General features: G+C 51.7%; 3 protein-coding genes across 3 annotated transcripts; 1 reads left to right on the forward strand and 2 right to left on the reverse strand.

Moving 5' to 3' along the window:
- Positions 1 to 3436: 3436 nt before the first annotated feature.
- J4E90_007297 (uncharacterized protein) lies at positions 3437 to 7416 on the reverse strand (the record flags this gene model as incomplete). Its single annotated transcript, XM_051436837.1, has 3 exons — positions 3437 to 6101; positions 6178 to 7194; positions 7319 to 7416. The coding sequence occupies 3 exons, from the start codon at positions 7414 to 7416 to the stop codon at positions 3437 to 3439; spliced, it is 3780 nt and encodes a 1259-aa protein (XP_051289583.1).
- A 1073-nt stretch (positions 7417 to 8489) lies between these two features.
- PCA2 (putative proteasome subunit alpha type-2) lies at positions 8490 to 9498 on the reverse strand (the record flags this gene model as incomplete). Its single annotated transcript, XM_051436838.1, has 4 exons — positions 8490 to 9223; positions 9266 to 9316; positions 9383 to 9402; positions 9455 to 9498. 4 exons carry the CDS (start codon positions 9496 to 9498, stop codon positions 8490 to 8492), a joined length of 849 nt encoding a protein of 282 aa, XP_051289584.1.
- A 466-nt stretch (positions 9499 to 9964) lies between these two features.
- On the forward strand, positions 9965 to 10995 carry J4E90_007299 (uncharacterized protein; the record flags this gene model as incomplete). The annotated part of the gene is made up of 3 exons (XM_051436839.1): positions 9965 to 10061; positions 10495 to 10844; positions 10894 to 10995. 3 exons carry the CDS (start codon positions 9965 to 9967, stop codon positions 10993 to 10995), a joined length of 549 nt encoding a protein of 182 aa, XP_051289585.1.
- Positions 10996 to 11170: the final 175 nt, after the last annotated feature.

Here is an 11170-nt window from a genome sequence, read left to right on the forward strand (position 1 = left end):
GTGCATCCATCGTCGATCAATCACGGCTGATGAGGAACCGGCTAAGGCGCTGATTAACGTGGGTGTTGGTTGGGGGTCCACCTGTCGCCGCCGCTGCTGAGAATTCTCGCGCCATCTGCCGTTTCCAAGAGTAGACGCCCGCATAGCCTTCCAGCCATGGAAGTTCAGGCTCGGTCAGTTGCAGTGCGAGGCGTAGATGGTTGAAACGAAGGACGAAGGCACTCGCAGTATCCCTGATTGGGGTGCGGATGCCGCTTTGACGTCAGATGCTCTTACCACAAGCAGCTCCTTCCGCACGTATGCGAATCCTGATCATGGGGTGCCCTGTAGACAAGTCAACGCTCTCGGAGTGGATCAGCTGCAGCATGATGAGTGCAAGAAAAGCGATCGGTGCTGGACACTGACACTGACTTGCAAGGTGGGAGGAGAAACATGCGCAATCAGCTTCCATTCCATTAAATTTGCATCAACTCAAGCAGTGCAGCTTGATCTAAACATCGTCACTTGACTCAACAAACACCCGAATAGAAACCAAATAGTACCCCACAAGAACTGAAAACGCCCTCGCAACGTGTTCAAAACAAGCACAACTGCGACTCTCCAAGCCCATCTGCACTGATGTTGCAAGATGCTTCCTTTCAGCGCCGGCGGGGTGCGCACTGATAGAATGGTTAGCGCAGTGCGAAACCGTGGAACTGATAGACTGACCATGCAATGAGCGCACAGCTGATCCTTCTGGTCGACGAAGTTGTAATTTGATGGGTGACCTGCCTGCTGCCAGTTTGGGCATGGATATTTGTTGTAGCCACCACCTGTCGCGCCGGTAGGTCTACCACCAGTAGACGACTGTTGCATTTGGTTTGAACAAGACGACATGATGAAGCTGGAGAGAGGATGAAGAGACGATTGGAAGTAGGTGTCGAATCTCGATATCTTGCAAGATGAAGGTCTGGAAGAATGAAGGCTGTTCCGTAGTTATATATTTCGTATCGAAGATACTGCGCGCTTTATAGTTACACAAGATATTTTTCTCCATCGAGTCTTGCTATGCGGTTTCCGCGCCTCAATCAAAGATCACTAGACAGAGCAACGGTAGCTAGGTAATTTTCGCCCCTACCGAGAGCAGTCACATTGCATTGATTTTCGGGCCAGGGAAGTGGCCGTCAGGCAGTCTTGTCAGAACAGCGAATACGCCACACGGCACCACGAGCGCCTCACCACAACGGAGCGTCGGAAGGAAACCACCTCGACTGTGCCTCCGCCACACTAGTCTGCAACTCCCGGAGCCGCTCTGACAACATAATTTCTCCCGCAACACCTATCGTGCGATGCCTATTCCGCTCTGCCCTTCAATTCGGCTGTGCCGAGCCGGCCCTTTTGGCAAGCGCCGCACACACCGATTACATATTGCAACAACACCGGACAGCCTGAGGCATCGGATTTTGGGTCCACTCCAACAGCCCTACCAGCCAAAAAAGCTTACGTATTCCGCTCCGAGTATCATCGAGAGTGTCTTACATCGGACCCACACATATAGTCTCCCCTGGAAGCAACAGTGCTACCTGTCAAGTGCTTGCAATCCAACATGGCGCTAAGGGTGAGTGAATTGGCTCCCTCCGAGCTATGGATTCTTGTATAGACCGCTGATCAATACCGCTACATCACAAGATGCTCAACCGATACCAGGCATCAGCCCGGACTCTCCTTGACCAGCATGTCATTTTATCCGCATCCATCCAATAACTCTGCATAGGGTCTATTACCCATACACAACATGCCATACGGCCCGATGGCTGTTGAATGAGACATACATACCAACTTCCCGGGTAGAGCTGAGGGGACCTGCCGCGCTGTCGGACATGAGGCCGGTCGGTTTTGTGGCATCATACGACTACCCTCAACAAGTACCTACACCGAGAGACCAGCCAGGCACCCGAGGGCATTGCAAGGATTCAAAGACATCAAAGGCTCACTGGTACTGCCCTAGGCAGCTTCCGAAAAGACTGAGTTGCCGAGACTTTAGGGTCGTGTGAGCGCTGGCTCCCGTGTCGGAAGCAACAGATACTACAACCACGTATCTTTTACAAAGCCTAGGGTAACGTATCATCGTACTTTCCATGGTAGTTGATGCTAGAGTCTGTATAGCTCAGAGCTTGTATTGTAGGATGCAAGACTTACGTCTGGGTTTGGGGACGATGCTAGAGCACGGGCTTCTCGGAGCAAGTTCCTAAGCTGTCGACGCCAGACTCCGATCATACAAATCGAAGAAGGGATCAAACTACCTTTTGGTCTTCGCAAGGCAGAATCATGCCCTCGAGTACTCTAATGGCGCATTCTCGAGCCAGTGGGAACGTTACTCGCACCGGGTGATTTCAGCGCTCCAAGCTGCCATACCGATCCGATGACTGACGCCACGGCCGAACTGACGAAGGAATATATCATCCAGCTGATATCTTCGGAGGGAAATCAGGCAGAGGATTCTAAGCTTTTGGATTCGTTTCGTTCGGTTTCCTCAAGCTGCATCCAACGCATAAACGCGCTTCAAACTTCCTCCTCCACAACCGTGCCGCACGGCTCGCTCGATGCGACAACCGCGACCTTCAGCCACGAACTTGGCTGCTCGGGATAAATGCTATCGATCAGCGATGTATTTGTCATTGTAGAAGAGGAAGCATAGCTTGGATGGTAGGGATGAGTGGTTGACAGTAACAAATGGAAGACGCAATGGGCAGAATACCCCAGCGATTGGCAACACAGCTGGGAAGCTATTAGAGAGAGACATGGGAGTGAACAGTGGCAAGAGCTACTTTGCCGCTGGCGATAGGCACAAGCCGTCTTCTCGAGGCTGCACTTTTCCTCAGATCAGCATGCTCGGCGTTTCCCACTCCAGACCACACCCTACACGTCTTGGCAAAGGCTTCCTCGGAGATTCAACTCACGAACGCTTCCTTTGAAGTACGGCGCAGTACCAATCACAATCACCGTGCAAAAGTAATCGTCATTGTGCAAAAGCAAACAATGCGTTATCGTCTATAAGCCGTAACCACCATTGGGCAGACTACGTCTCGGCAACGCCTCCGTATGCTAGAGGGGTACCTAGGATACTCTATAAGCGCTTGAAATACCACAAATGGTTGTTACGAAACCTCAATTAGGTTCAAGGAAGGGTGAAAGGATGCGGGGAACCAAAGTATACTCCAGAGGCACTGCCTCACTGCATTGGGGCCAAAACCGGTACTGACATGTTGACAGTCGTAGGCAACAATGAGCTTCTATGGAATATGATAGGCGTGGAAAGATCCAGTAAGCCACAATCTATACAAGGGGCGGTAGAGATGAGAATGTGATCAACCGGTTGGTAAAGACCGGTGCGTTATCATACGTGATAGGCCACCGTCTGTTCGGCACCCTCCAGCATGACTTCCTCCTCTACGCATCATATCTCCAACATGACTCCACCGCCTTCTTCAGCGTCGAAGAACTCATCTTCCTCGTCTGATTCGTCCTCCTCGACTGCCGTCATTGGTACAACAGCAACACCACCATCTTCCTCGTCTTCCTCTTCTTCATCCTCTGCTGCCTTCGTTGGTACAGGATCAACAGCTGCGCCTTCAAGCAGCGCGATAACCTTCCAGGCAGCGATAGTCTCAGTCTGCAACCTTTTGACTCCCTCGACCACACCTCCCACATCCTGTCCGCCAATTTTCACCTGAACCCTATACCCCTTCTCCGGGCTACTCGCTCCTTTACCAGAATTGCCTTGGTCGCTCGTGACCCGGACATACTTGATGCCCTTATCCGCCGCAAGCGTATTGATCCGCTCTTTCGGATGCCAGCAGTCCACACCATCCCGAAGAATCCGCTCGAGACATGGCAGGATACCCAGACGACGAACAAACTCTTCGCACACAAGAATGGAGCCATGAGAATCGATGTAGAGGGCGCCAATCACGCTCTCAACTATATCAGAGAGAAACTTGGGTGGGTCAGTGAGCGAGAGCGCATGCCACGGGAAGCGGTTGTCGTGCGCTAGAGCTGTAGCGATCGCATGACGTGCCTCTTTATGTTGCTGCAGGGCTGCAGTCCGCCCGGCGATGAGCTCTGGGCTCGACGATCGAAGGAACTGCCATAGAGCTCTATGATGCACTTCTGGCTGGAAGGTTGACTTGTTGGTCAACTCTTCTGCTACCGTAGTCTCGAACATACAGTAAGTCAAGAACGCGGCGTTTACCATTGCTGTTCGGACGCCATGCATCTTCCAATGCGGCAGTCTCGACTCGTGAGCGTAGAGCCTCTTCGATATGATATAGTCGAGTACTGCGTCTCCTAGAAACTCAAAACGCTCGTACGAGCAGTGCACGTTTGGGCCGCGGAACGTAGAGTGTGTGAGAGATTCTAGTAGGAGGTCCTTCTTGTTGAACTTGTGACCAAGTAGCTTCTCCACCAGGACCAAGTTTGTTACTGTGTCTTGAGAGGGGGCCGCGTGGTAGAGTATCTCGTTCGCTTCCGGAATAGGCATCCATTTCTCTAGCGGTAGGAGAGCTTGCACACATGCGAACGCTTTTGGGAAGCCACCGACCAGATACGAAGCGCCAATGAGCGACTCTATGACGTCGGCGATGAGCTTCGATGACTTTTCTTGCTTAGCCGGCGGCGCGTTGTCAGCGAGTGTATCACTAATGTATCGCGGCTTCCACTTTGCGCCGGTAAAGTTCTTGTAAAAGATGAACTTGTCTAAGCCCGCAGCAAGTGTAGCCCGTGCCAGGTAGCCGTTACTGACCAGCTTGCCTTTCTTCCCAGTGAGTATACCTTCGGGCATGATGAGATTTGCAGCCATCAGATGAAGCGAAGCGACGAATTTCAAGATACAGTCGCCAAGGAATTCCATCCTCTGGTAGTTGTCGCGCTTGTCGACCGCGGATGAAGTAAGTGCTGTGATGATGACTGGAAGGTTCGATGCCTCGAATCCAGCGGGCTGGAGAATCGTCGTCCGAAGTGTATCCGCGATCATGTATACCTCAAGCTTGTGCAGGATCGATGGTAACAACAAGGCCAGAATGGCGTATCTGGTCGGAAGAGTTTCAACAAGACATGATGAAGCTAGTAGACTCTCTACTTTGGTATACGCTTCACTCTTGTTTGCGTTCTCAAATACCGCATGTAAAAAGTCTCGACGTTTAGGCAAACGCACAACTTGTATCAGGGTTTCGTCAACGCCTGTCAGGTCTGGGGACTCTGGAAGCTCGATAGACATAGGCATGAATTTCCGGAGGTCTCCTTGCAAGGAAGTCAGACCCCAGTTCGATATGTCCAGGTTTCCTTGAGCCAGGATTTTGGATGCTGGGCGCTGGCCTTCCGTTGTCGCATTCCATTCGTGTAGCTCGTTCTCTGTCATCATATATCCCGATGAGTCGCATGGAGCAAGTAGGCAGAGAAAGTCGTCGACCCCTTTGATGATGTGTGCTCCGAAAACTGAGCGCAAAATCTTCCAAGTGATGGAGCGTAACAGATCAATGTCGATGTCGACCAAAGATGTACCGTAAAGAGCGGAGGTTGTAGCAGTGTACTGCTTCGATTCGTTCCAATGTAGTAAGATATTAGGAATCTCATGCATGGGAGCTGGTGTTAGTAGTATTATGCGCATCGGTTCCTCCCCTGGCGCCTTCACCTCAAGCAAGGTGCGGTACCATAAGTCAGGTTCGCATTCGTGAGATTGCGCAACCACCGCCCACGGATCGAGAGTTTGAGAAACAGGTACAAGGGATGGGCGATCGTCGGGAATCTGGTATTGGGCCGCATTGTCGTCTCCCTCTTCTTGGACGGGGAGGAGATTCTCGTTTACCAACCCGTGCAGGTAAAGAGCCTTGTATGCCTCAAAGGCGGCGTCTTTCTGAGCCATTCGCTCGGTGCTCCACGACTGCAGACTCTTAGCTTTCCTTACAGTAGGGTCGACAGAAATTGGTAGCGTAATGGTAGCAGTGATCCGCCCCAGGGTGTTGGTAAAGTCGATTTCGGGTCGCGTGTCGACGTAGGCGTTGCCCCCTAAACGCGCGCAGAAGTGGTAGAGATGTTGAGCCGCGTTTTCCAGAGTCAACAATGCACTAGTGTCTCCAGTAAGTGAAGGCCAATTGGGCAAGGTACGAAAGCAAACGCTGCTAGTAAAGGCTTCTCACTCACCCGGTACTTGGGACATTGAAGTAGCGCTCACCCACTTCGTCGTTCTGCTCTGCCTCCTGAGCCACCTGAACTTTGCGCTTATCGTCTTCATACGCTCTCCTCATCTCAGCCTCAAGCCCTTGCCACGATGTTAAAGATCGTGCTTCGCCAGTATCTGGGACGAGGATGAAGTAACGCGACTCCTGTCGCCTCGCTCTTCCGCGTCGCTGAACAAAGCTTTTCAGATTCTTGGGTCTTTCGAAGCATACCACGAGATGGCAACTAGATACGTCGACACCTTCTTCAAGAACCGTTGTAGCCAAAACGAGGTTAATTGCCCCAGCACGGAAGTCGTCGAGCGTGGTTTGCTGATTTGTTGGTTCTGCCAGAGCGCAGACGTTTGTTTTGCGCTTGCTTGTCTGCGATGTACCGACGAATGTCCCTACTCGCAACAGATCTTTGGTTCGTGGATGACATGCTAAAATTTCAGCAATTGATGCTACCCAGACTCGCTGCTCAATGAATACAAGACCGGTAAAACCTGGGGTACCATTGGCTTCAGCGACCAGAGTATCGATAAGCTTTTCAACTTTGTTGGACATCTTCTCGATGATGGTAGCAGGTGAAGGTGCAGGATTCTGAAGGGGAAGGCCTTCGAATATGCTCAGGAGATGTTGTCGCTCATTGTTGGTCAAATCCAGTAGCTGCTGATCTGACCCGCGAGTTGTCTTTTCGAATTTGCCGATGCATTGATGTACGTAGTACTCCATTGCTGAGATTCCGAGCTCGTCTGCCATGGCTTCAGCTTTAGACACCAGCTGTTTCAACTGGTCGAGGCAATAAGTCTTATTGCGGTTCCACAGCTTGTTCAGCTGGCGAGAGACATCGAAGCCATGCTTTTGTTGGTTCAATAATGCGACGACGTACGGGTCCTTTGCAAAATCATATGTGCGTAAAGCATGCTGCAACGCGAGAAGTAGTTGAGAATGCTGTTGCCCTGGGACGTTCGACGCGTAGTTGACCTGAAGCAACTCCGGTCTATGAACATGCCGTATGAGTTCGGACCTGTGAAGCTTTGGTGTTCTTACGGTGGCGTGCAGATTCCGCTCTATCTCCCTAAAAATATCAGAATAGTGTTCGCGTCCGAACAAGCCAAACTTACTGGAGACCCTGCTCGCTGGCTGCTGCTTTCATAACAGGGCTCGCACTCAGCCCAAGAACTTTAGGCAGAGACTTGCCACCATTATTCAATTGAGACATATAGAAATTGGACATGATCAGATTTGCTGGGTGCTTCAAAGTACAGTGATGCGCTACAGAATGTTAGCGGGGCCTTGTCTTGTCAACGCAAACAGACTGGCCTTCGTCAAAAATCAACAAAGCCAGCTTGCCCAGCTTAACAAATCCGTGTGTGAGTGCGTCAAGCAATACCCTGAAAGTGCGTTAACGGGCGCGTGTGGCTTCTCTTACGCTCATGCTGTGGACTTACTGGTGTGTTGAAATTACGATGCGGATGTGATCCAAAACGCTGTCCCACTGCGCCTGAGTGGTCCAGAGATCAACGTCATCTCTTCCGCAAAGTAATTGGTATCCGAGTCCAGGCAAATGAGACTGGAAGACCTCATGTTGCTGCTCGCATAGTGTAACCGTGGGTGCTAGAAACCAGACGATCTAAAAAGCGTCCCGAATTCGGTGAGATGAAGTTTAGTGTGGGGACTTAGCGGCAGGTATCCGTACCTGGTCGGGCTCGCACGTCTCCAACTCCGCTCGTGTCCGTTCGATGGCTCTGCAGACTTGTCAGTAAGATTCTCTTCTGGCGAAACTCTTCTACCTACATGTGCGTCTTTCCTGAGCCCGTGTCCATGACCACAATGACGTTGCCGTTCATGCTCTCTTCCACCATCTCAGCCTGATAGCCTCGCAGTTGGAACGCCTCACTGGGCACAGCAGGAGGGTCTTCAGCATCGTTATCATCTTGCATTGGCGAATCCATTTGTAAATCGAGATGATGCGACACAAGCAAAAAAGCGTTGAAAGTAACCAATTTGGTGTTGGGTCTCAGTGCTCAGAGGCGACAGGGTGCTAGCTTGGCCGTGTTCTGACCGCGGACAATCGAAATGCAGAACCCCTCGCGTACCTCTATCTGCTCTCGTTGTTGCACAAACAACCCAATTGGGTTTGTCGCGTCACTGTCTACGAACCAATGGGATCAAGTATTAGGCATTTCAAGACGTCATTTTCGTAAATACTACATAAGTCGCTTCATGCCTTTGGCACCAAGTCCATCTGTACCGACTCGGAGCAGGATGGTGCTGTGTCATAACCTTCTACCTCTACAAGTTGGTGAGGTAGTCCTCAACCTCGGACGGGCTCAGCTTCCTGAACCGCGGTCCGACGGCACCTTCGACACCCTCAGTGCCAAGGAGCCTCTCCTCTGGTGGTCCGACAATGCCAATCTCAACAGTCTCGCCGTTCATCTCTCCTTCTATGGTCTCCTTGAGAGTAAGCAGGGCAATGTGGATAGCGTCCTCGAGCTCGAGACCGTCGGTGTACCGCTTCTCCAAGAAGGTCTTGGCGCTTGTCGCGCTCTTTCCTATGGCCGTAGCCTTCCAAGGGAAATAACTGCCGCTGGGGTCGACCTGGTAGAGACTGGGTCCGCCCTTGAGGATTCCACCAGTCTTTCCGCTGACCTTCTTCTTCTCTTCGCTCGTCTGCTCTTCGCTCTTGCCTTCAGCCTCCGGCTCGATACCATCATCCCATCCAGCAATCAGCAGACTGACACCGTACGGCCTGACACCACCAGACTGTGTAGCCTCCTGCATCACTCGCGCCACATCTTGTACTAATATCCTTGTAGGTGGGTATTCGTTGTAGACGCGCTTGTAGCCGGTATGTGAGACCTTGCGAGCCTTGTCGACGAGAACGCGGTAGTCAGGACCCATGCCCGAGTAGACCATACCGATGTTGGGTGTTATGAGACTGATCTTTGAAGACGATTGCGAGTCGATGAGCGGCGATGACGATTTCTTCTCGGTAGCGAGGACAATGCCGTTGGTGGCTGCGAGCTCTAGTCAGCGCTGTTAGGGGGCTAATGAACGATATAACGCACCCTTGATTCCTAGTGAGGTAACACCCTGGTTGACGGCGTTCAAGGCATACTCTGTTCAGGTATTAGATGCGGTCTGCTACAAGAAGGCGGGAGTCGTCATATCCCTGGGCCGCGTACCGATTTGTACCAGCTTTCCGCTACATGAATGTTAGCAAACATGTCGTGCGTAATCGATAGCGCAGTGTTTACCTGGGGGAGAAAGTGGTGAGGGAGAAGGAGTATCGGTCCGCCATGACGGTTGCTTGACAGAATCTAGAGGCGGTATATAGGAGGGGGCGTAGTCGGCGGCGGGAAGACGTTCAGTGGGGTTGGTAGACGACGCGGGTACTGGAGGCGATCTGCTAGAGCTCCAGGCTACCCAGAGCTTCGTCGCCGGAAGCGCCAAGACCGGCGCTCGGCGTAACCGCAGCTCCGGTTTGTCTGAGGAAGCTGCAACCCCGAATTCTTTGAGCTTCCAGAACTGCTCCTCTACATCACCACCACGTTTACAACATCCTGCCACCGTGTCCCTAGTGTCATACCGCCCAAGGAGGCGGTGTCGGAACATGATCCGCACTACCGAGACACTTAAGTTGGCGAATGTCTTCCCCGCGGCTTCCTGATTGATCACTTCGTCATCTCATGCCTACCCACATGCTATATTACTGGTAAGAGCTGCATTAACCTCCGCCTTGTACCTTTACAGTTTCACACCCCGCTATGTCTTCTTCGTCCGGATATCAGGCCATGCCAGGCTGGTACTGGCCTGATGACGCGCCCAAGACAGAACCCGCCCACGCGACATCCTCCTCCACAGGTTCCACATCGCAATCGCCACCTTCAGCCACCTCCAATACTAGCGACAACTCTTCATCGCAGTCGCACAACTCAAGACGTAGCCACTGGCCGCCCAGACAATGCAGAATCTGCCTCGAGACAGTTCAGCCGACATTCAATGTTCCCTCACAAAGCCTTCCTGGCTTCTTACAGTCGTCCAACGTTGTGTACGAAGATGAAAGTGGCCGTCTGATCCGCCCATGTATGTGTAAGGGATCATCCAAGTACGTTCATGAAGCTTGTTTGCAAGCTTGGAGGCATGCAGACCCTAGCTATGGGCGTAGGAACTACTGGCAATGTCCGACTTGTGGCTTCAAGTACCGACTTGCGCGTTTAGGAGTTGGGCGTTTCATAGGCAGCGCTGGTATGTATTCCTATTCACTTTAACAGAGCAGTGCTAACATGAACTACAGCTGCTCAGGTTGGTTTGACTGCCATTATACTGATATCCATCGTGTTCATCCTCGGCTTCGTTGCAGATCCTATCATCAACTTGTATCTGGACCCATGGAGCTTTTTATCCCCCTTTTCCTCGTCGGAATCTGACTACGCTTATTACTACGAGGATGAGTCGGCCACTTGGTACGAGCACTTTGCGAAAGGCTTCGCTAGCATGGGTGTGCTTGGTTTCTTGAAAGTCCTCATCGCCAGTCCACTATCTTACTTCAGGATTGGAGGCGGTCGAGGTCGGACGACTGGTCGAGACAGATATGAGCAGGTCAGCTGGATCATCATCCTCATCGGTGTTGGCACATTCCTAGCGGTACGTGGAAAGCGATTGGCATTATTGTGCAAATGCTGACAATGACCAGGCAGTATACAAAGGAGTCCGTGTATGGAGTCGCCGAACGCTTGAGAAAGCTGGCGAGCGTGTCATGGATGTCCAAGGTGACAATGACGACGATGACGAATAGCCATGACTGAGATGCATGCAGTCGCTGTTCGGTTTTCCTCCACTCAATGCTTGGTTCTACACTTTCCAAATCCCGCACTTTCTTAAATTGCCACAAGTTATTCCTCAATACTGTGTCGATTAGTCTACGTGCGAAGATCGAACCAGCCCACGACCTCCATATCGACATTGCGCGT

This window comes from Alternaria incomplexa (genome assembly GCF_024043165.1).
Source record: "Alternaria incomplexa strain BMP 0042 chromosome Unknown scaffold_10, whole genome shotgun sequence".
In the NCBI taxonomy this organism is placed as follows: Eukaryota; Fungi; Ascomycota; class Dothideomycetes; order Pleosporales; family Pleosporaceae; genus Alternaria; species Alternaria incomplexa.